This window comes from Callionymus lyra, chromosome 19 (genome assembly GCF_982586985.1).
Source record: "Callionymus lyra chromosome 19, fCalLyr1.hap1.1, whole genome shotgun sequence".
NCBI classification, from domain to species: domain Eukaryota; kingdom Metazoa; phylum Chordata; class Actinopteri; order Syngnathiformes; family Callionymidae; genus Callionymus; species Callionymus lyra.
The window spans coordinates 10,832,589-10,857,995 of NC_141836.1; the positions used below are offsets into that span (position 1 = coordinate 10,832,589).

Here is a 25,407-nt window from a genome sequence, read left to right on the forward strand (position 1 = left end):
ATATATATTTAAAAACATTTTTTAATTTACAATCAACATGCAAATATTCAGTGTTTGTTCATTTTTGTGTTGCAATTAAACTTTGGGCTGCTAGATGGCAGCAGCCAGTACGCCCACTACAGTAAATGGAACAAGAAATTCTTGCAATATCCTAATGATGACTGAGGACGAGAGGATGCAGTCCACTCTAGTAGTTTTTAAAGTTGATGTTTGGACATATTTTGGTTTCAAAACAAATGAAAGCAGTTACCAATCCGTCAAGAGTCATGTGGTCTGGAAATTCTGCAACACCAGAGTCAAGTACTGGACAATACTACACATATATCCTTGTTACTACAGTATCACAATATAACGTATTGTGGACACTGTATTGTCAGATTCTTGCCAATACACACCCCTATTCCTGATCACAAAACTCTTTGAAGAGTGGACTTGTATCTTATTCAAGAGCTTCAATATGTGAAGATCACCTGTTGAGTGCGATCTGAGCTGCAGAGGCTCCACCAGCCTCCTCCAGCTTCTCGCCCAGTTCCTCCAGTTCTCGGGCGATGTCGTTCCTCTGGCGCTCGGCCTTGGTTCGCCACGCTCTCTCGGCTTCGAACGACTCCTCCAGCTCCTCGATGCGAGTCTGAAAGCGTCTTCGATTTTATTATATAGTCATAATAAAACAATTTATCTGCTCAAAACAGACCTGAAGCTCCTTGATCTTCTTCTGGAGCTGAGCCACCAAACTCTGCTCGTCCTCCAGTTTAGCCTGCAGCTGACCCAACTCAATGTCTTTTCTGGAGACAAAAGATGAGAAATAAATCATCCGATAATCTTGAAATTGATTATTTAAAAGAACAGATATGCAGAAATATTAAAGCTCTAAAAGTTATATATTTATAAACATTTCTTTTGACCCAGACGTGTCTCTTACTTGGACAATCTTCCCTCCATCTCTTCCTTCTGAGTCTCCAGGTCCCTCACTGAGTCGCTGGACAGCTTGAGATCGCCCTCTAGCTTTCTCTTGGTTCTCTCCAGGTCTATACGCACTTTCTTCTCCTGCTCCAAAGAACTCTCCACCTACAGGTGAAGGTCAGCGTCACTCAAATTCAATCATTTTTTGTCTAAATATATAATATTAAGTTTAGCTACATATGCACAACGCACAGAAAAAGAGCTCTTAATGCAGAAATGTCCCAACATTTTCACCAACCAGGGATTCACTTACATTGTCCACCTGTTGCTCCAGTCGAGTTTTGGCCTTGGCCAAAATATTGACCTTGTCCTCCTGAGTCTGAAGGTCATGCAGTGCCTGCTGGTGGGCTTCCTGCAAGGCGCCCTTCTCCCTCGTCAGGGAGGAAATGGATTCATCGAGGACGCACATTTCCTGGGACAGATTCTTCACCTGAAGGGATTTGTGATAAGAGTCAATATTTTCTTCAACTTTAAACGTCTGTTATTAATGACTCGCCTTATTCTCCACGCCGTGTCGCTCCTTCTCCACTTTGGCCAGGGTCATCTCAAGGTCATCCACGTCCCTCTTCAGTGTCACCACCTCTTCGTCCAGCTGGCGTTTCTTGACCATCAGCTTGGAACTGACCTCCTCCTCGTCCTCCAGACGCTCGTGCACCTCCTTCAGCTTGGACTCCATGGAGATCTTGGACTGGATCAGCTGGTTGCAGCGCTCCTCTGCATCTATAAGGTTGTCTTGCTCCTGAAGGGAAGAACATGAAGACGTGAAGGCTTGTCACGGCCTTAGCTGTTGGCAATAAACACGATTAACTCAGAACGCAGGGTTTTCTTCAACCCAGCGTCGGTTCATACTTCGATAGTTCCTGACTTCGTGTAGCCTCATTTGGATCACCTTTTTTTGGATATTGAGATCTACCTGTCATTTTAGCTGTCAGTGCTTTTGTGTTACTGTTTTTTCTGGAACTTTTTGGTTTTATTCCGATCTCTCTTTTCTGTGCTTCTTCAATGGTTCTTGTGCCTGGCAGCCAACTCTGGTTTTAACCCTTTTTATTTTTTTTGGGTTGATTCTAAGAAATGACTGACTGGACATTGACACAACCTTGTGGACATTTTGCTGTTCTTTGTTGTGTTTTCAATAATACTGCCACGATTTTTGTAAATTTCTCTGCTCTGCACCATAATAGTCTTCCAGTCCTGGCTCTCCTTAAGCAAATTATGATGAGGAATTTGTTCTGTAAAACAATCTACTGCACATATAATATGAATATGTGGGAAAACGACTAAATAAACTTTCAACATTTGACTTACAGCCTGGAGTAGCAGTTTCAAGTCATCTTTCTCCTGCACCAGAATCACCTGCCGCTCCTCCACTTCAGTCCTCTTCAGCTCAGATCTTGGAAAAAAATAGCGTGCTTTGAGTCTGAAACTTAAAAATCACTTTAAAGGAAGAGTTACCTGCCGTAAGCTTCCTTTAACTTTGTCAAGTTGGCATTAAGGACAGCGAGCTCCTTTTCCACTTGAGCGCTTCGCAGCATTGGGCGGAGCTTATAGAAGAGCATCATCCAGGGCCATGTTCGGACCGTGTAGTACGCCCTCAGGTTGAACTGGATCACGGAGACGGCGTACCTAGAAACCCAGAAGACTTGAGACTGCTTCACATTTGACTTCTTTTATTTTACATCTCAACCCACACTGACCATTGTCCGAGCATCTTCTCTCGCTCGTCCCTCATCAGCTTCCCTCTGCACATGGCCTGGACGATGGTCAGGATCTGAGACAGACGATAGTCTCGCATGTCTTCCAACTGGGCCAGCAGGCCGGCCTTGAAAAACACCTGCAGGAGAGATTCATGAGTGACGGTAAGTAAAAGTTGAACACTTGACGGTACCTTTGTGTGGCCAAACTTGTACTGGCTGTGGTCGATGTCCAGGGAGCCCAGCAGCTTCTCCACCGCCTTCTTACTGTCCACGTAGGAATCCTCAGGGATTGCTGACGGATTCAAGATCCGGTAGCTAGAAAAGAAACTCAATTACACTAGATTGCTGGTTTGGAACAAAGTAAAAGCTTTTCTAAATAACATTTGATTATTGTTCAAATGAAGATTGCATATTCTTTCAAAACTATTATCTCCTAACTATTGTTATTGTGCTTCTTAAATTCCTATCCTTGTCTCTGCTTTCTGGTCTTTTGCAGACAGTTGTCAGGTTCCTCACAGTATTGGAACAGACACACGCCTGTCAGCAATCACCACAGCTCTACTTATGCACTGGATTTTCTGTAGACCAGCATCGGCTCGTTGCTCAGTTCTACTTGATAATTCATGACCTGGTACCTCCTTGTACTTCCTGTTTGTTCCTGGACTTGTGTGATTCCTGGCAGTCCTTATTATTCAGATTAGGTAAGGTTAATCAATCTCATTTTATGGCTGGTGACCTCAATTTTCTTTGTTATCAGGGTTAAGACGTCCATGAAAACGAAAAAGGCTAAAAACAACTACTGGTTGAAAGGTCACCACTCTGCCCTTTTATTTCATTATCAAACTTGTCGAGGTTCATAAACTCACCGCTGCTTGAACTCAGCATAAAAGATTCGGTTTGGAAAGCCTTTCCTGCAAATCCTGATTCCTTCCAGGACTCCATTACACCTCAGCTGATGCAGGACCATGAAGGGGTCGATGACGCCTGAATCAAACACATGGATGCAAAATTTCAAGAATCAGAAAAATATACACAAGTATTCCAAGTTGTTTTAAAGATAACTGAACGATAAATTAACACAATTATACACTTTAAGAAGGTGTAAAGTGTATAAAATATTGTTGCTTCTTATATAACAGAAATGACACCTTTGGATAATGGCGACACATTTCTACCACTTTATTCACCTGGAGCTTTGCTTTCGTTGGGAATGATGCAGCGGACAAAATGCGGCTGCGTGCTTCTGAGGTTGGCCATCAGTTTGTTTAGATTCTCCTGTTGACAAATATATTGCTGTTACACAACACAGCTACACAATGGCTTCAGCTACTCAGTTCACATCACCTTGTGTAGCTGAGAAACCGTCTGGAATGAAGCCGCCTTCCTCCTCCTGCGCTTGATCTCTTGCTTCGGATCATTGACTAGAACAAAATGATAATAAGACCAACATCTCCAGCAGCGTGTTGACCTTGTATGGAAGTGTGTCAGTAGCATAATATTGATAATACTGAATAGTTATTTAACCTTTCAAATGTTGAAACTTTGACTATTAGTATTGTTTATTATAGTGTTGGTTTTTTTAAGCATTTAATTATTAATTCATTTTTTTTATAATTTAATTAAATCATTTCGATATTAAAGGTTGAATTATTTTAATTTAATTCATTAAATTGTATTTTGAAAGGTTTAAGTTTATTTTTTAATTTGAATATTTTCCTTTTTACACAATTTTATTCCAATGAAAAAAGAAACGTCTAAATAATGTATTTATTTTTTTTACTTTGTAGCCTTTTAAATAAAAAATGCTTAAACAAACATTTGTATAATACAGTAGTGTCAACCTTTTTATATTGAATTAAAAAGCCTTTTTTATTGTTATTATTGGAATAAGACATAAAACTTTCTTAAAAAAAAGAAATCATTGAAAATATTTTTAGACTTTTAAATTCAATTATTAAAAAGGAAACCTTTCAATACATAATTAATACATAATAATTAAATTAAATTATTCAACAAAAATCCAATGTTTGAAATGAGCAAAATTCTAATAAAGAAAGTTTCAACATTAAAAATAGTAAATTCAACCAATTCAGTATTCTGATGGAACTGATTTACTTCCTTATTTTTATTTAACTTCCATTTCATGGAAGCGTTTCCGTACCTGTCTCGGCACAGATGTAGCTCTCATAGATGGCAGCCATCAACTTGTTCGAGGATTTTTGGAACAAAACCACAACGGTTTCATTTAACGGATCCCGATTTTTGTCCAACCAGCCGATGATGTTGTACGGCACCTGTATCGGTTAAAAAAAAACAACATTACGAACAGACTTCACAACAACACCTCTCGCTAATACTCACCACTCCGGCGTAGTGAACGACCTCGAAGTGCGTCTCATATTTGCGTTTCTTGTCCAAGCGTGGACGCTGGAAGTTTGGTGATTTTCCCAGATGGTTGTCGTACAGTTTGGTTTTAAAGCTGAGGTCTGTGGCCTTGGGAAACATGCACTCCTCTTCCATGATGGAAATGATACCCAAGGGCTGGAGCAACATAAATCAACAGTTTGCTTTTCACCATCATTTGAAGTTGAGTGTAAATCCTTTGCTGCGACGATACCTTCTCTATCAGGTCGATGCAGGCCTGCAGGTCCAAGCCGAAGTCGATGAAGGTCCACTCGATGCCCTCCAGCTTGTACTCCTCCTGCTCGCGGATGAACATGTGGTGGTTGAAATATTGCTGCAGCTTCTCGTTGGTGAAGTTGATGCACAGCTGCTCAAAGTTGTTGAACTGCAAAGACAAAGAGAAGAAACAGTTGTTATTCAGTTTAGGTTTTTAACTGCGATCGCAAAACCATCCATGAAACTAGTCGATTAAAACTTAGATTCGAGAAAGAAAAAATATAACATCTCGTCTAATTTAATGTCTGAAATGTGTTTTATTTTGAAAGAAGATTTTCTCTGAAGTCACATTAGGCTGTAGGTATTAACTAGTGTGTGTAAGCAAGAATCTGACGTAATATGTATCACGATACAGGGGCAACAATACGATGTATTGTGATACTGTAGGAACAAGAATATATTTGTAGTATTGTCGAATACTTGACTCTGGTTTTGCAAAATTTACAAACCACATGAGTCATTTGTGTCAACCGAAATATCTCCAAACATCAGCTTTAAAAGCTACTGGAGTCTACTGTATCCTCTCGTCCTTAGTAATTGCCAGGGATCTTGCAGGATTGTGTACATAAAAACTGCTGCCATCTAGTGGGTGGAAGTGTAATCGCAACACAAAAATGAACAAACGTATATGTTTGAACGCTAATTTTAAATAATAAATAAATTAAATAAAAATAAAAACTACAATTAAAGAACTACTGTAAAAGTTAAACATGATTTGGAAAAAGATATATACAATATAAATAATATAAAAGAATTATTGTGGAGTAAGGATTGTGAATAAATATATATCATCATATCAATATTTTCTAACACACCCCTATTATTGACATTCAGTTAAGTTTAATAAAAAAATAAACCAGTAAACTAATGAAAATGAGTGAACCACTAGTTCACAGCTTTTGCTGATTAAGCATTATGTTGAGATTGATTTTGTTTCAGTTTTTTTGTGAATGTTTCTATATTTGTACTTTTTTCGGTCGCTCTGTCAATTCAATGCTGACAATAAAACAGTTCGCAACAGTAAAAAGGTTGGTGACATTCATTTCTGTGGGTATATTTACATCAAAAATCTCAAATCCAGCGATGTCCAGGACGCCGATGAAGTACTGTCGGGTCACGGCGGTCGACAAGGACAAGTTGATGCGACCCACCAGCCACTTGAACATCCGGTCGTAAGTGGCTTTAGCGAGAGCTGCAGCTGCGAAGTAGACCTGCAAATAGAAACCCACGAGTGGATGATCGACACTTAAAAGAATAGATTCTGAATAAATACCTGTTCCACGGTCTGTCCTTTCACGATGAACTCGTTTCCAACTTTCACCCGAGGATTCAACAGGCCTTTGATGAGGTCGGCTGAGCTGATCCCCATGAGATACGCCGCTTTATCCACACCTGGACGCACAACACTTTTCTATCATGCATTTTATGAAGACATGAATCTCAAGTTGTAAATACACACTCTCTGTGCCGTCGGCTTCAGCCTGCTCCTCCCTCGGTTTCTTCTTGAACTTCATGTTTCCGAAGTGCATGATGGCGCCGACGATCTTGTAGCAGCCGTACTTCTCCTCCGCCGTGAAGCCCAGAGTGTCCATGGCGTGCTGCACACGAGTTGACGTTCACACGGTTGTTTTGAATCTAATATTAAAGTTGTCGATCCCTTACATCCGTCAGCATCAGCTCCTCTCCGTCGTTCATGCCCTCCACTTTGGTTTCCCCCTGAGAGCAGAAGTGGTAGTCGTAGGGATTTTTGGTGACCAGCAGCATGTCTGGAAGAGAAAAGTGAAAACTAGAACATTTGCATTTCCAGAAGAAAAATCAGTGTGAATATGGAATCTGTGACGTGAAATGCTAGAAGAAGAAGTTGATTTTTAAGTAGAAGTAGAATAAGTAGTAGTAGTGGGAGTAGAAGATGTAGTAAAGTAGTAGCATTTGTTGTAGAAGTAGAATAAGTAGTAGTAGTGGGAGTAGAAGATGTAGTAAAGTAGTAGCATTTGTTGTAGAAGTAGAATAAGTAGCAATAGAAGAAGAAGTAGAAGTAGTAGAATTTGTAGTAGAAAATGTAGTATTAGAAGTATTAGAATGTTTAGTAGAAGTAGAATAAGTAGTAGAAGTAGAAGTATTAGTGATAGTAGAAGAAATAATAGAAGTAGAAGTGGAAGTAGTAGAATTTGTAGTAGCCGTAGAAGTAGTAGTACAAGTAGTAGAATTAGTAGTAGTAGTAGAAGAATAAGTAGTGGGAGTAAAATAAGTAGTAGTAGTGTGAGTAGAATAAGTGGTAGAATTGGTAGTAGAAGTAGTAGTAGATGTAGTAGTGGGAGTAGAATAAGTAGTAGCATTAACAGTAGAAGAAGTATTAGACTTTGTAGTAGAAGTAGAATAAGTAGAAGTAGAAGTAGTAGTGGTAGTAGAAGAAGTAATAGAAGTCGAAGTAGTAGAATTTGTAGTAGGCGTAGTAGTATTACAAGTAGTAGAATTAGTAGTAGTAGTGGTAGAAGAATAAGTAGTAGTAGTGGGAGTAAAATAAGTAGTAGTAGTGTGAGTATAAGAAGTAGTAGAAGTAGTAGTAGAAGTAGTAGTAGATGTAGTAGTGGGAGTAGAAGAAGTAGTAGCATTAGCAGTAGAAACTGTAGTAGTAGAAGTATTAGAATTTGTAGTAGAAGTAGAATAAATGGTAGTAGTGGTAGTAGAAGAAGTAATAGAAGTAGAAGTAGTAGAATTTGTAGTAGCCGTAGAAGTAGTAGTACAAGTAGTAGAATTAGTAGTAGTACTAGTAGAAGAATAAGTAGTAGTAGTGGGAGTAAAATAAGTAGTAGTAGTGTAAGTAGAAGTAGTAGTGGAATTAGTACTACAAGTACAAGTACAAGTAGCAGTAGAATTAGAAGTACAATAAATTGTAGAATTAGTAGTAGCTGAAGGTCAAAGTGGAAGGAGTTGAAACATAACTTGAAGGGTTTGAATTGAATGGAAAAAAATATTTGCATTTACACAATAATGATGAATATTTTTTACATTGATTACATTAAAAACAATGTGATTACCTTGAAGTTCTGGCTTCTGGTTGGAAAGAATCTGGTAGTAGATGTGGTAGCTTCTCTCACTCGGCTGCTGGAACACAACTCTGGACTTCTCAAGTAGATCTACAAGATATATGTCGTTAAAATACACTTTATATTCATTTATAAACACTTCAAACCCACATATGTCAATGTCAGCAGACGCCAGTTTCCCCGTTGGTCCAAAATGAATTCGGATAAATTTCCCCTGCATAAACAAAAAAGTATCTCAATGAGGTTTTTGTTTTTAAAAATCAAAACTTCAAAATATTACTTACAAAACGAGATGAGTTGTCGTTACGGATGGTTTTAGCGTTTCCGAACGCTTCCATCGCAGGATTTGCTTCGATGATCTGATCTTCCAAATTTGCCTGAAAACATGGTTAATTGATAAATATTAGAAGTCTTTATAAGTGACGAAAATCTGTAGTTGACTGTATCCTCTCATCCTCAGTCATCTGCCGGACGTTTAATTGAAACACGAAAGAGCAAAAGTTGTTTTATCTTCCATCCAAAGACCATTGTATTTATGGTAAAAAAAAATACAAACACAAATGTGTCATAGAATGTAAATTAAAAACATTTAACCTCTATAAATATTATATTATCATCTATTATCTCTGTCTATTTGTGACGTCAGGCAAATTAGAAAAAAGTTCACAATACTTCATGCATTTTAGGCCTTACATTTTTGTTTTATTTTTTATCAGTTCTATTATTGTTTATATATAATCTGTCTGTCTTTCTAAAGTGTCCTTGTTGTCTGTTGTGGTCCAATGGTTGAGTCTCCGCTCAACACTACAGGGTCATTGGTTCAATTCCCGGCTGGTTCATTTTTAACAGAGCAGAATGGTTCACGTTAGTTGGATAAATATCTGTATCGAAAACTTTCTTGTGTCTAGCTCATTGAGATGAACACCTACATCACAGAGTGGAGATGAAGGACTTGTGTAGGTTCAATTCCCACATTTTCTTTGACTACTTTTTCAAATGTTTAATATAAAGTTGTGAAGATCAAATGCTTGAGTGTGCAGGGCTGTGGTCTAGTGGTCTAGTGGTTGAGACAAAAGTCCCTCCTCAAGTGTAAAGTCCACATTGTTGTGAGTTCAAATCCCACACTTCCAGTCAAGAGAGTGCAATATTTAAGGATATGTTTTATCTTTCTGCCATCATGCTCTACTTCATAAAACTCCACCTCCATTGCATTCTGTCATCGTCTTTCATAACAGCCACGTTGTACCAGTTTATTTTCCCTTTGTTTGAAAAGTAGGATTCAAACTCATGCAGACTAGAGGATTCAAACAAGTGCAGGACTTTTGCTTTAAGATGTAACTTTATTCCATCGTATATCTTGAAGATTAGAATCTAAACTCTGTACATCTTGAGTTAAATAACAAACCTATATTGCGGTGGTTCACATCCCAGCTATATCTTCAACAGTTTTTACACTTTGATTCAGGAGTCTCAGTTGTGACGGCTATGGTCGAGTGGTTAGAGCGCGAGTTGCTGCTCAAGTTTGAATCCTCCGGTCTTCATGAGTTCAAATCCCACTCTTCCAACAAGGGAACATAAACTGAAACACTGATGTGTTTAAAGTGAGCTAAGTGAAGCCCAGTTGTTGCGTGAAGGTCATGACAAGAAAGAAAGATGGTGGACATGAAAGATGGTGGACAAGAAAGAAAGATGGTGGACATGAAAGATGGTGGACAAGAAAGAAAGATGGTGGACAAGAAATATATGGCGGACATGAAAGAAAGATGGTGGACAAGAAAGAAAGATGGCAAAATGCAATAAAGGCAAGCTTGAGAAAACAATGTCAGAACACAAGGAGAAAAATATAACTAGGGATGAACAGAATTTTATTTTTTTATTCTTAAATAAGTCAAAGTATTTTGAATGTGCATCTTTTAATTAATATGTTTAATTAAGAATATTTCTTGTTGCTTCATCACCTACTAATAGCTCAGCTTGTTGAGCACCTGCAACATGTTCTTGAGTTGTTGGTTCAAGTCCAGCTGCAGCACATTATACATTATTTATCTCTAATGGCGGAGTCTCTGCTCAACACATGGAGTCATGAGATCAATTCCTGGCTTGTACATTTTAATAGAGCAGAATTGTTCATGTTAGTTGGATAAATATTAAAATCGAAATTCCACTTCTGTGGTCCAATAGCTCATTGGGATGAACTACTGCATCGCAGAGTGGAGTTAATGACTGTTCTAGGTTCAAGTCCCACATTTGTCTCACATTTTAATATCCTATTGAAATGTTTAGAAACAGAAGTGTGCAGAAAGACCTGTGTTCATGTGGGTAATTAGCTCACTCGGATAGACCCATGTAGTCCATACTAAAGGTTGCATGTTCAAGTCCCACTCACTCCTTGTCTTTTTTTATCACTTCTTTTCAAATGCTCAAACGGAAATATATCCTAATCAAATGATTAGGTCAAGATGTGGTCGAGTTGTTGGAGAAAATATCCCTATTATTGATTGAATTAAGAAGATAAATGCCACGGAGCATGACTTTCACTGGAAATTATGCAACATCTTCACTTTTAAACAAATCTTGTGACAACATAACTTAGTTTCCTAGTTCAAAGAAGTCAGCCTTCGTGGTCGAGTGGTTACAGTGCTTCTTTGTTTTTAAGATTCGAGACCTATTATGACCCGGGTTCAAGTCCACTTCTTTCCTTCACCTTCATATACAACTTAACTTACACCTGACTGTTCTCTTGTGATCCTGCAGGGGGCGACACAACCTTAATCTGGTAATGTTTCAATGATTTGTTGATGGAACTTTGTTGTCTTCTATTATAATCACAAGCTTTTCCTTCAAGAACGTATGTCTTGCTGTTTCGTTCCAACGCAATTTGCATTTCTGCAGGTTGCTGGTTCAATTCCCAGTTAGATCCTCAACACGAGCAATAAAGTCTAAATCTTGTTTTACTTTCACATCAGTGTGAAGTGAGTCTTATAACTTAGTTTCAGTGAAAACAACTCAGCCTTCGTGGTCGAGTGGTTACAGTGTTTGTTTGTTTGTAAGAGTCAAGACCTCTTATGACCTGGGTTCAAATCCACTACTTTCCTTCAACTTAACCAAGACCTGTGACTATTTTCTAGATTAAACTCTTTTGACTTCTCTGTCTTCTGTTGTTATCACCAAGGTTCCTTTCAAGAACGTATAGCTCAGTGTTTAAGTTGACTGCAATTTGGATTTCTGCAGGTTGCTGGTTCAATTCCCTGTTACATCCTCAACACATCAATTTAGTCTGTTATTTCGCTTGAACTTCAGTTTGACGTGACTCTTTTAACTTAGTTTCAGAAGCAACAACTCAACTTCGTGGGTGAGTGGTGAACATGCCTGTTCTTTTTAAGATTCGTGAACTCTTATGACCTGGGTTCAAGTCCACTTCTTTCCTTACCCTTCATATTCAACTAAACTTTGAACTGACTGACTGTTCTCTTGTGATCCTACAGGGGGCGACACAATCTGCACATGTTTTATCATCTAATATTTCAATGATTTGTTGAACACGAACAATAAAGTCTAAATGTTTTTACTTTCGCGTCAGTGTGAAGTGAGTCATATAACTTAGTTTCAATGATCACAAATCAGCTTTCGTGGTCAAGTGGTTACAGTGTTGGTCATTTTTTAAGATTCTAGACCTCTTATGACCTGGGTTCAAGTCCACTTCTTTCCTTCACTTTCATATTCAACTTAACTTGCACCTGACTGACTGATCTCTTGTGATCCTACAGGGGGCGACACAACCTGCACAAGTTTAATCATCTAATATTTCAATGATTTGTTGAACACGAACAATAAAGTCTAAATGTTTTTACTTTCGCGTCAGTGTGAAGTGAGTCATATAACTTAGTTTCAATGATCACAAATCAGCTTTCGTGGTCGAGTGGTTACAGTGTTGGTCATTTTTTAAGATTCTAGACCTCTTATGACCTGGGTTCAAGTCCACTTCTTTCCTTCACTTTCATATTCAACTTAACTTGCACCTGACTGACTGATCTCTTGTGATCCTACAGGGAGCGACACAACCTGCACAAGTTTAATCATCTAATATTTCAATGATTTGTTGAACACAAGCAATAAAGTCTAAATGCTTTTTTATTTTCGAGTCAGTGTGACTTGACTCTCATAACTTAGTTTCAGGAGCAACAACTCAGCCTTTGTGGTCGAGTGGTTAAAGTGTTTGTCCTTTTTTAAGAGTCAAGACCTCTTATGACCTGGGTTCAAGTCCACTTCTTTCCTTCACTTTCATATTCAACTTAACTTGAATGACTGATCTCTAGATGAAACTTTGTTGACTTCTCTGTCTTCTATCATTATCACCATTGTTCCTTTCAAGAAATTATAGCTCAGTGTTTTAGTCGACCGTAATTTGGAGTTTTGCAGGTTGCCGGTTCAATTACCCCTTTTTATACTCACTAAACACTAAATTAGTTTAGTCTTAATGTTGTTTCACTTTAACTTCTTACAACTTAGTTTCAGCAGTGATCACTTAGCCTTCGTGGTCGAGTGGTTACATTGTTTGTTCTTTTTTAAGATCCGTGACCTCTTATGACTTGGGTTCAAATCCACTTCTTTCCTTTACCTTCATAGTTGACTTGTTATCTAGGACCTGAGTGAGTGTTCTCTTGTGATCCTGCAGGGGGCGAAACAACCTGAACAAGTTAAATTATTTAATATTTTAATGATTCATCTTCATGTTGAAACTTTGTAGACTTCTCTGTCTTCTATTATTATTACCAAAATTGCCATCTAGATCTTCTAGCTCAGTGAGTAAGTTGGCTGCAATTTTGAGTTCTGCAGGTTGCTGGTTCAAACCCCACTCACAATTTTAGTCAATAGGTCTAAAATGAAAGTGTAAAATTGTTAATTCACTATGTTCTTGTATGATCTACTGTGGTCAAGTGGTTAGAACAGAAGTCATGGCTCAAGTTTGAAGTTCGTGAGGTTGTGAGTTCAAATCCCATCAAGACTTCTGATTTTATCACTTATTTCCAGACGTTCAACATAAATATATCCTAATCAAATTATAATTTGTGGACAGTTGTGGTCAAGTGGTTAGAGCACAAGTCCCTGATAAGCATGTTGCCCCCAAGGTTGTGGGTTCGAATCCCAAAAGAAACACTGATGTGTTTAAAGTGAGCTAAGCTGCAGCGTGATGCTGATGACATGAAAGATGGTGGACAAGGATGAAAGATGGCGGACAAGGACAAAAGAAAGATGGCGGACAAGGACAAAAGAAAGATGGCGGACAAGGACAAAAAGAAAGATGGCGGACAAGGACAAAAGAAAGAGGGTGTGCAAATTGAAATGCATTGGGGACCTATTGAAAAGTGGGAGGAATCAGGAAAAAAAAAAGATTAAAACTTTTTTTTAAATAAAATATTTGTTCCTTTTTTTTTTTTCCCACTGCCTACTTTTTATCACCCATCCATCCATCTATGCATCCATCCATCATCCTCTCCATCTCCCAACCACTCTCTTTTTTGTCCACTCCAGGACATGCAAATGTCTGAACACATCATATGTTTGGGTTTCCGCTCTGATTTGTGGAACAGTGGGATTTGAACTCGCAACCTTTGGACTTCACACATGAGCAGGGACTTTTGCTCTATCCACTCAACCACCACTGTCCACACATAATTATTTGATTAGGATATATTTATGTCGAACATTTGAACTCAAGTGATAAAATCAGATGACAGATTGGAGGGATTTGATCCCACAACCTCAGGGAGTTCACACATGAGCAGGGACTTTTGGTTTAACCACTCAACCACCACTGTCCACAATTTATTATTTGATTAGGATATATTTATGTCGAACATTTGAACTCAAGTGATAAAATCAGATGACAGATTGGAGGGATTTGATCCAACAACCTCAGGGAGTTCACACATGAGCAGGGACTTTTGGTTTAACCACTCAACCACCTCTGTCCACAATTTATTATTTGATTAGGATATATTTAACTTTAACATTTGGTAGGAAATGATAAAATCAGATGAGAAAGTGGCAGGATTTGATCTCACAACCTCAGGGAGTTGACACATGAGCAGGGACTTTTGGTTTAACCACTCAACCACCACTGTCCACACTTTATTATTTGATTAGGATATATTTAACTTCAACATTTGGTAGGAAATGATAAAATTAGATGAGAAAGTGGTGGGATTTGAACTCACAACCTTGGGGGCTTCGGACTATAGCAGGGACAATTGCTCCAACCACTCGACCACAGCCATTCACACTCCATCATTTGATTAGGATATATTTATGTTTGAGCATTTGAAAAAAATGATGAAAACAGACAAGTACCAAGTGGGAGTTGAACATGCAACCTTTCACATTGAATACTTGAGTCTATCCCAGTGAGCTAATTCACCACATAGATACATGTCTTTCTGCACACTTTTGTTTCTCAATATTTAATAGTAAATTAAAATGTGAGTTAAATGTAGGATTTGAACCTACAACTGCTCATCATCACAACTCTATGATGCAGCAGTTCATCCCAATGAGCTAGAGAAGTGGAATTTTGATTCTAATATTTATCCAACGAACATGAAGAATTCTGAGTATTAAAACTTACAAGCCGGGAATTGAACTTACCACTCAGGGTGTTGAGCAGAGACTCCACCGTTAGACCACGATTTTGATAGTAGTTTTGCTGGTCATGATAAAAAGTTTTACACTGGAACTTGACGTGTTAAAATGATGAGGTGTTTGATTGTTAAAGGATCATTGATCAGGTAAATTGATCGTGTTTTATGTTTGTTTTTCCTCCTTTCGGAGGTTCAGAAAATGTTCTCCATATATATATATATATATATATATGTTTTTTTTAATAATCCCTAAATGTTATCTGGTAATAGCATAAGCATAAAAATTCATGAGTCATTTCACTGCAAATAATACTCATTGAAGCCGAAAGTTTCGTCTACTTACGCCTTTTTTCAGATTGTCTCCAAGAGCAGCAGTGATAGCGAAGTATTGAATGACTCTCTTGGTGTTCACCGTCTTCCCAGCACCAGACTCGCCACTGACGGCAAGAAATACCACGAGGGAATGACAAAACTGTCACCGATATTTCATAGGTTTATTAGTAGGGTTGTTTCAAAAACAATACAGTTTTGTGTCGCATTATAATGATAAAACATTAAATTGAACGTTTAAAAAAAAAAAGTTTTATTAGCAGCAGTTTAAAAAAAAGGTACTTTCACAAACAACTCACGTGATCAGCATTGACTGGTTCTCACGATCTGTGGAGGAAATGAAAACTCATTAATAAGAAGAAATAACACAAAACACTTCAATTATTTTGTGTTGTATTGTTTAACATTTATTTACTCTCCTATTCTTAAATGTATATCAAATATATTGAAACAAAAAATTCAATTTTTTAGGCATTGAATATGTATTTTTTTAAATTTAATTTAGTTTGGTAATTTCTCCATTAAAAAAGGTATATTTATTTTTATTGTATAATTTAATTCAATAATTATCTAAGGTTGATTTTTCTTGAATTTTAAAATATCAAATAGTTTCCAAATATATATATTTTTAATCAAATTTCTTATTGCAATTCAAATAATTTAAAATAATTTAAAATTTATTTTTGAATTATTGGAACTAGAATATGAGCAAAGAATGCATTCATTTAGGAAAAATATATATACATTTATAAAATTATTTTAAAAACACTTATTCAACCTTTCAATATACTAATAATTTAATCCCACCATTAACAATAAATAATTCAACTCCTAAAAAAATGTATTCCAATAAAAAAATAGAATATTCAACATGTTGAATGTAGGCGCTATATAAATAGAGATTATTATTATTATTATTATTATTATTAAATTCAACATGTTGAATATTCCGTCAAAGGTACTCACTCTGCAGGAGGGCGGTATAAGCGTTGTCAGCCACAGAGTAGATGTGAGGCGGAGTCTCTCTGCGACGCCTGCCTTTGTACGCCGCGATCACCTGAGTGTCGTAGACCGGCAGCCACTTGTAAGGGTTGATGGCCACGCAGAAGAGACCGGAATACGTCTGAGTGCAGAGAAATAAAACTAAAAGTTAGTTGACGATGACTTTCTTAGACTTGGAGTTTACGACTCCTGGTTTTCAGGGTCAATAATTCCTGCAAATAAGTCAAAAATGCACCTTTTTTTAAATATTTTTATTGGATTAGATATGATCTGATGGATGACGGTGACTCACGTAAATCATCCACATGCTGTATCTTCTCTTCAGGTTGAAGAGGACGGAGGCTTCGTTGAGGTAAGTCAACGCCGACAGATCCTCCATCATGTCAAACCTGGCCGGGTTCATGGGCTGCAGGTCGTCCTCCTTCACTATTATGAACTAAAAACACACAATTTAGACTGTTCTCATCAAGAAGATCATATATCGTCAAGCATAAATACATCACAAAAATCTCCCCATTGGGTCAAAATTCACTATATGGGATGAACTTTGTGATAATAATAGAAGACAGCGATGTGAAAAAAGTTGGGTTGTGTCGCCCTCTGCGGGTACACAGGAGAATAGTTACTCAGCTCCGCGTTAACAAGTCGACTTCGTGTGCTGAAACACCTTTTAAAGATGCATTTAAAAATGTTTATAACATATTATTTTCAGATTTAACACAAATAATAGTAATTCAAATAAATACATTGAAATGTTTGGCCACATTTGCGAAACATTTTATATATTTAGAGTTTTATTTTTGACTGAAAAACACATTTTTTGAATTGCTGGGATCTATTTTTCCTTAATCAACTGTAGTCTTATTTCAACTGTATAGTGTCTTGAGATAACTTTGTTATGATAAGACACTTTAAATAAAATTGAATTGAATTGAATTAAATTTTAAACTGTTCTTCTCATAAATAAAGTAATCCACAAACATTTGGTTTGAAGAATATGAGGAACATTTAGATCATATACATTTAGATCATATATATATATATATATATATATACTGTATATGAGTTATATTATTGAGTTTAATTATGTCTATACATATTTTTGATATTTATATATATAAATAAAATAATTAAAAAAAAAAAAAAATGTAATGTAACTGCCTTATGTGCTGACACATAAAAGTTGCATTTCAAAAATATCTTTAATATATTATTTTATATTTAGAAAATTTAACATTAAACGAAATTAATCCTGTTAAATAGTAATTTTTGGCCACATTTTTTGTAAAATCTAACGTATTTTATTTTATAAAATATATTTTAAGGTAAATAATATACTTTTATTTTTCTATTTTTTGCCCATGTTTACACATTTTATATTTTAATACTATTATTTTCACCTAAAAAAACAAGTATAAAAAGTTGTTAAAAGTCATCTACAAACATACATAGATCATATGAATATACATGACAAGCACTTGATCTGATCACATATCAACGACTGTTTTTCCTCCCGTCACTCAATAAAAACCCACCTTTCCATCTTTGGCCTCCACCGTGGTCTTGTCTCCGTTCCGCTCTCGAACTTCCACCTCAATATACGCCTCCACGTCGTCCTGCATCCACATGCGCTTCGTGCCTTGTTAGATACAGAAGAAGAATCTTGAGATGCCTTCAAAGACAGTAAAATGAATAAACATGGTGTTACCATCGAAAGCTCCTGCTTTAGCCGCCAGTTGCTCCAGGTTGGTGAGACGCAGGAAGCGAGCGGCTTCTCCGAGCTCCTTGATGTCCAAGAACCGAGACATCTGTGAACACAAGTGAAGAACCAGAAGATATTAAGTCTGATCAAGATGTCGACTTGATATCAAGAAACCCAAAGACTCTTTCAAGCATCTATTGACTTTACACTGAACAAATTACTTTTTTTTAAATCAGTAAAGTGACGCATGAGTCACATTCATGCTCCAGATATTGTTTGTTGAAATTGAATCTCCGGCCTGTGGGCCGTTTGTGGCCCTCGAGCAGATTTTATGCGGCCCTTGACCTCAGACATCAAATGTTTGATTAAACAATATACGGTACATATAAATCTACCAAACATGCTAAACACATATAAACATAAATGACTCGCACATATATAAATACACACAATAGACATAGACACTTAAATTAATATCCTACACACAAAAAAAACACATACAGAAATACAATACAAACACATATACACAAATCAACATACACACATAAACAGACATACACAAACATATTGTACATACACACACATACAAATATACACACATATGCAATATTTACATACACTCATACTGAACATACACACACAGACATTCACAAACAAACATACACATGCACACACTTATAGACACACGTCATACATACATACAAACACACATTCAATACACAAAGAGACATACAATGTGTACACATACACACAAATGCATACATATATAAATAAAACACATTCATACATACATAAACTACAAACTAATACAATACATATTAGACACACATGCATACAATAAATACCTACATGCAATACAATACATACATACGTATATACATAAATACAATAAATACACACACATACACAAATAGACACAGACAAACATACACAAATACACATACATATAAGACACACACGTGCATACAATAAATACATAAAGCACATACATACACACAATAAAAAGATAAATACACACACATACAATGAATACAAAGATACATTTTTCATTTCAGCTCCACTTCCCTTCACCTGCACATCAAGCCACGCCCCCTCATACTTAGGCCACTCCCATCAATTCAACTGTTTTTAAAGACCTCGACAGAAGTTTGATCTTCACAGAGTAAAACAAAAAAAGTTGTGTCTTCACGAGGTTGGAATGTCAAATGTTCGCTGCAAATATATATTTAGTGCAGCTTTACATTGGAATCAGAGCCGCAGCTGCTGCATCAGCTCCACAAGAATCCTTTAATGCTGCGACTTCTATTTTCTTCTTTCAGGTCCATGAACGCTTGTTACATTTATTTATACCTTCAGTTATTTATGTTATTAAATAATGACAGCTCCATTTATTTATACCTTCAGTTATTTATGTTATTAAATAATGACAGCTCCATTTATTTATACCTTCAGTTATTTATGTTATTAAATAATGACAGCTCCATTTATTTATACCTTCAGTTATTTATGTTATTAAATAATGACAGCTCCATTTATTTATACCTCCAGTTATTTATGTTATTAAATAATGACAGCTCCATTTATTTATACCTACAGTTATTTATGTTATTAAATAATGACAGCTCCATTTATTTATACCTTCAGTTATTTATGTTATTAAATAATGACAGCTCCATTTATTTATACCTTCAGTTATTTATGTTATTAAATAATGACAGCTCCATTTATTTATACCTACAGTTAGTTATTTATTGATTATTAAATAACGACAGCTCCATTTATTTATAGCTCCAGTAATTTATTGATTATTAAATAATGACAGCTCCATTTATTTATACCTCCAGTTAGTTATGGATTATTAAATAATGACATCTTGATTTCTATTGACACACAATGTTTGTGATCAGATAAACATGCAAGTTATCTGTGCATATGATTCAAACTGAAGATTTCTGCAACAATTAGTTAAGAGCAGAATTTTTTTGGAGTATTTTCCGGCCATTTACGACTAAACTAACAATATTTAACTTCTAAAAATGACATTTAAAAATAATAGGTGTCATAATTGAGCGTCTTTTTCAATATATCATCCAAAAAATGTAATTGAATTTGTGTGTTTGTACCTTCACGACAGTGATGCCATAACAAAGAACAATAAAACTACACATTTAGCAAAAAAGGAAAATGAAGGACTTTCCAATAAAAAAAGGTTATTATCTAGAAAATCTATGAATTCATTTATATTTCTTACCCCATTTGACGAATAATGATAATTAAAAACTCAAATAAATTAAAATAAAATTAGGCAGAAACCCGAAAATAAAAGATAAAAATAATGCACATTACAGATGATATTTATTTATTTAAGTTTACAGTAAATTTAACTAAATATCTTGCAGGTGATGAAGCAGGAACTATATTATCATCAGTTGCAACTCACAGTGTCCGCCTGTCTGGTCCGAGGTCTCCACAGATGCGCGTCACTGGTCGTGGGATTCGAACTCAGGGATGAGAGGAACGAGTCGATGCCTTCTTCTCACAGCATCACTTTACTTTATAACCTTCACGTGAAGGTCTCCGGGTCACGTGACCGTCTCCTCCGCAGCTAATTGGCCGCGATGGTCGTGCTTGTGGACTTAAAAGGTCGGGCTGGAAGAGCGCGAGGATGCAGGCGAACGAACGGCAGCTAAAGCCTGAACCTGTTTTTCTTTGTCCTGCCTCTTCACCTTCTGATCCAGGAGTTATTTATGGAAACGGTCTGTCCATTGTTCTGACCATCTTTCTGCTGCCTCTGTGGAAGAACACTTGACATGCGACCAGTAGAAACAAACACCAGAAATAAAAGAGTCGATTTCATAACATTTAATATAAGAAATATTAACTATTTTTGCATAAATGAAGTGTAACTTACTCACAAGGAGTTTTTTTTAAAAGAACATAACTAATTTTTTTTTCAGAGTTTGTAAAATATTTTCGGGAAATTGTCATTTTGTTTCAGAATTTATACATTTGTTTCAGAGTTAGTACATTTGTTTAAGTAGTTTGCAAATGTGTTTCAGTTTGTAAATGTGTTTCAGAGTTTGTACATTTGTTTCTGAGTTTTACATTTGTTTCAGAGTTTGTTATTTTGTTTCAGAGTTTGTAAATGTGTTTCAGAGTTTGTACATTTGTTTTAGAGTTTGTTAATGTTTTTCAGAGTTTGTACATTTGTTTCAGAGTTTGTAAATGTGTTTCATAGTTTGTAAATGTGTTTCAGAGTTTGTAAATGTGTTTCAGAGTTTGTACATTTGTTTCAGAGTTAGTACATTTGTTTCAGTAGCTTGCAAATGTGTTTCAGAGTTTGTACATTTGTTTCAGTAGCTTGCAAATGTGTTTCAGAGTTTGTACATTTGTTTCAGAGTTAGTACATTTGTTTCAGTAGCTTGCAAATGTGTTTCAGAGTTAGTACATTTGTTTCAGTAGTTTGCAAATGTGTTTCAGAGTTTGTACATTTGTTTCTGAGTTTTAAATTTGTTTCAGAGTTTGTTATTTTGTTTCAGAGTTTGTAAATGTGTTTCAGAGTTTGTACATTTGTTTCAGAGTTAGTACATTTGTTTTAGTAGTTTCGGATTTGTGTCAGTTTGTAAATGTGTTTCAGAGTTTGTGAATAAGTTTCATTGTAAATGTGTTTGTTTCAGGAAATGTTCGTTTTCTTTCAGCTCATCGTAATTTTATTTCAGAGTTTGTAAAGTAGTTTAGTATTTCTAGGCGACTGTCATTTCTTTCGTTAATAGAAACGATTCACTTTCAAAATGTCACTTTTTGCTTTTTCCTAAGAAAGCTGCTTTTATCTCACTCAACATGTACGGAAGTAGCTGTTTTCCATCAGAATCTCAATAGAATTCTCATATGCACTATATATATATTTTGAGATTTAATTGTTTGGAAATGATATTTTAAACGTCAAACTTTACACGTTGAATTTTTTACACATTCAATTCACCACGGATGCAAAAACAGCATCGGTTGAAACGATATATTTTATAAATATATTTGTATATATTTTTATAATACAGATTACAAGGAAGATTTTCTGCGTCGCACCGACCGAAACAATTTCTCGCCTCGTCATCAGGATGCGACTCTAAGCAGAGCCATTGTTCTCCAAAAACAATTGCCGTAGATTTAGCGGCGCTTATCATCCTCATGCTCTCAGCTTCACACGAGTTATGAAGTGATCCAGTGAAGATCAAGGATGGCTGGAGATAAGCAGTGACGTCACCTGCACATCACACGGTGGCGAGTCTGAAAACCTGGCACCAGCCACTTTACAGCTGAGCCGGAACCATGACCCAGAACTACTGTGGCTCAGATGATGTCAGAGCAAATACAGGAAGTAAACTACACTCCTTATACTTCATTGGACGTCGACAAGGCTTTTATTTTGTCTTCAAAATCTACTTCCTGGAGCAATTTGGTGAATCTTTTGAGCTTAATAACACATCTTAGTAAAAAGAAAACTACATTTATGTTGAATCTGAAACTAATATTGGATAAAAACACAAATTACACAAAAAAAAAGTTAAATTCGTAGAAATCCTGAACAAAACCAAGTCTACGTATAATTTACTGCTCACACATACTTCTTTATTCAACTTTCCGTGTGTAAATATGGGGATTTACGATTAAAATTACAACTAATAAAATAGTTAAACAAGAAAAATGAGTCATATACATTATATATAACGTTGCTATCATCATATTGATCCATTATTTCTATGTTATAATTTGAATTGTTTTATAATAAAACTAACATTTTGTTTAAAGCAACAAGTAAGAGACTTCCAAACAGTGTGAACAAGGTTGTTTTAAGAGAAGATATGAGTTGAAATATAAATGTTAATCTGTGAAACTAAAAGATAAAAAATAATGAAGTGTGTAATAAAGATGTGTAATAGTGTAAAAACTCAAACAATATACTTCATTTTTTTAGATTCAAAACAATTTTTATTTGCATTTATATTTGGGAGTTGTATCTGAAATTGAAATAAGGGAACATTTTGTATTTGTGTTTTGTACATATATATGTATTTATTTATTATATAAAGTAGCTTAAGGTGTATAGAAAGTAGGTATTAATCAGCTTAGCATCAAAATATGAAAATATTTTCTTTAACTTGGATAAACTGAAGTAATAAACGAGCAAAATAGAAGCTGGATCTGTGTCTCGTAAAGTTGAGCCTGACGCTGAAGTAGATTATCAAGTTCAAAAAAATTCAAAATATAACTTTTTATAGATCATAAATCAATTGATTGACAGGCGTGCGACAGTGAGAAGCTCGTTTTAATAGACCTTGAGTCCAGCAGTGATCCCAGCGCAGCCGCCATCCTTCACTGCCGTCATTCCTTCCTCTCGTCCGCTGTTGCAAAGAAGGTTCTGACAAACACTTAACACGCGCCGAGGTTAAGTGGATTGTTGTGACTCGCTCAGGATCACGGGTTCGACTTCACGTGTCGCCGTTTTCACTCCACAGGTTTGGAGACAGACGGTCGCTAAGTGCTGCTAATCGTGTCGGTCTGTCAGTGAAGGCAACGTTTAACCTGACGAGGCTCACGTTAAAGAGCGTCTATGTTTAGAACGCACACACAAAATGACACAAAACTATTTCACACACAGTTTAAGTCGAATGAAACAAGTACTTAATCACATTTTTAATAAAGGAGCAGCTGTTTATACTCGAGCATTTATCTTGTTGATAAATAGTCTTTTTTTCTAAATCTGTTATGTATAGCGCTGAATCAGTAGGAGCAACTGTCTGGTTTCTCTCCAACAAGATGGTCTTGTGTTGCTCTTTATTTCATCAGTTTACACGTTTATTTTAAGAGAAAACTTGACTTAAACAAGTATCTTGACACTCCAAGCAGGTGGCCGTCAACATTGAGTCTGGTTCTGCCCAAGGTTTCTGCCTTATAAAGGGAAATTTTCCTCGCCACTGTCACACTGTGATTCACTCATTGATCATTGTTTTCTTTCCTCCATTATAGTCTTACTTCAACTGGAAAGTAACTTATGATAAGACACTTTAAATAAAATAAAATTGATATTTTATTTGTCACTAACATGACTGACTTTCTTTTAAAAACAAAACACCTTTCAGACAGTAATGATCAACACAATAGCAATGATTTCTGATGGAGAATTGCTAAGCTAGTGTGTTATCATTTTTTCTTAACCTACCAGGTTTCCTTAGATAAGCCATAAGGAAAAACACCAAGCCATCCTGTCCTTCATCTAAAGACCCGAGCTGTGTCTCAAATCGCATACTTGCGTACCTAAACTTTGTATTTTTAGTGCATCTCAATTCTTTGTATTCAAAATTTAGTGCGCCATGCACACTAAATTCTACTAAAACGCCCACAAAACTGGATCAATGGACACTTTCTACCCTTAACAGCCGCCATCTTAGTGACGTTGACGTTGTAAATGGAAGTTAAGTTCTATATATATATATATATATATGAATATACTTACAGGTGCAGTAGGAGGATAACACGTCTTCAGTGCTGACACCGGCATAAATATGTCGCAAATATTTTGTTTCTCATATTTCTTGATCCAAACTTGTAAAACGTGCTGCCAGCAGGTGTCGCTGATAGCGTTCCTACAGCTGGTGGCAATCATCCTTAAATAGTAGAATAAGAAGCTGTCGTGTCATTTCCGGTTAGTTCGTAGCGGCAGTGTTTAATTTGAGACATACTATCTGTGGAGAATTTGGATACTAGTTAGTATGTACACTATCCTGGTGCATACTAACTTCCAGTGCACTAAGAGAAGTATGCGTTTTTTCCGGTTGTGAACTTTGTTTACGTCTCTTGGATCATCAATAACTGACGGAGTGTAAAACAACTCTTGTAACAAAGGGAAAATCGGGGGGACATGACGTGTAAGTTCTGTTTCTCTCTCCTTGTACAAGTAAAATGATGGTGACTTTGAACCATCTCTCAACTCAGCTTGAGGTTTAAGTTAACCTGACACTTTAGTTGAGGACCAACTGCTGCAGACGATACATGTATCGTACGTGTTGAAATGACCGATTCGACTCGTCGGCCGACCACGCCCTCCGAGGTGTCGCACCGCTCATGCCTGAACCCCAAATCCTCGGCAGTAAAATGTTACAATTATAGCAATGATTCACTCTTTCTATTCGTGTGATACCAAGTTAATCTTCATCAGGAGCTGCTAAGCTTCGCGTTATTCACACGTTCGATCGTGTGGAAGAAGCTGCTTCCGTCGCCGCTCGTCGTCCTCCACACGGTTTTTCTTAACGTTTAGTCAAAGTTTCATTTTTTTTGTCGTCTTTTCCCCGAGCCCCCGC

General features: G+C 36.4%; 1 protein-coding gene across 1 annotated transcript in view; it reads right to left on the reverse strand.

Moving 5' to 3' along the window:
* The window catches only part of LOC148059470 (myosin-3-like), a 30,192-nt gene extending 9,632 nt beyond the window's left edge, over positions 1 to 20,560 (reverse strand). Inside the window, exons 1-29 of the mRNA XM_087782388.1 lie at positions 20,493 to 20,560; positions 18,059 to 18,158; positions 17,886 to 17,989; positions 16,643 to 16,786; positions 16,315 to 16,471; positions 15,648 to 15,675; positions 15,362 to 15,455; positions 8,665 to 8,757; positions 8,531 to 8,594; positions 8,372 to 8,470; positions 6,996 to 7,099; positions 6,793 to 6,931; positions 6,607 to 6,725; positions 6,395 to 6,544; positions 5,272 to 5,442; positions 5,016 to 5,195; positions 4,816 to 4,948; positions 3,999 to 4,075; positions 3,842 to 3,929; positions 3,521 to 3,638; positions 2,846 to 2,969; positions 2,655 to 2,791; positions 2,413 to 2,583; positions 2,266 to 2,350; positions 1,457 to 1,699; positions 1,214 to 1,390; positions 920 to 1,065; positions 692 to 782; positions 471 to 628 (exon numbers count right to left, since the gene is read on the reverse strand). Coding sequence (XP_087638514.1) covers positions 471 to 628; positions 692 to 782; positions 920 to 1,065; positions 1,214 to 1,390; positions 1,457 to 1,699; positions 2,266 to 2,350; positions 2,413 to 2,583; positions 2,655 to 2,791; positions 2,846 to 2,969; positions 3,521 to 3,638; positions 3,842 to 3,929; positions 3,999 to 4,075; positions 4,816 to 4,948; positions 5,016 to 5,195; positions 5,272 to 5,442; positions 6,395 to 6,544; positions 6,607 to 6,725; positions 6,793 to 6,931; positions 6,996 to 7,099; positions 8,372 to 8,470; positions 8,531 to 8,594; positions 8,665 to 8,757; positions 15,362 to 15,455; positions 15,648 to 15,675; positions 16,315 to 16,471; positions 16,643 to 16,786; positions 17,886 to 17,989; positions 18,059 to 18,158 — 3,494 coding nt within the window. The 5' untranslated portion in view covers positions 20,493 to 20,560. The remainder of the gene's footprint in view (positions 1 to 470; positions 629 to 691; positions 783 to 919; positions 1,066 to 1,213; positions 1,391 to 1,456; positions 1,700 to 2,265; positions 2,351 to 2,412; positions 2,584 to 2,654; positions 2,792 to 2,845; positions 2,970 to 3,520; positions 3,639 to 3,841; positions 3,930 to 3,998; positions 4,076 to 4,815; positions 4,949 to 5,015; positions 5,196 to 5,271; positions 5,443 to 6,394; positions 6,545 to 6,606; positions 6,726 to 6,792; positions 6,932 to 6,995; positions 7,100 to 8,371; positions 8,471 to 8,530; positions 8,595 to 8,664; positions 8,758 to 15,361; positions 15,456 to 15,647; positions 15,676 to 16,314; positions 16,472 to 16,642; positions 16,787 to 17,885; positions 17,990 to 18,058; positions 18,159 to 20,492) is intronic.
* Between the last annotated feature and the right edge of the window lie 4,847 nt (positions 20,561 to 25,407).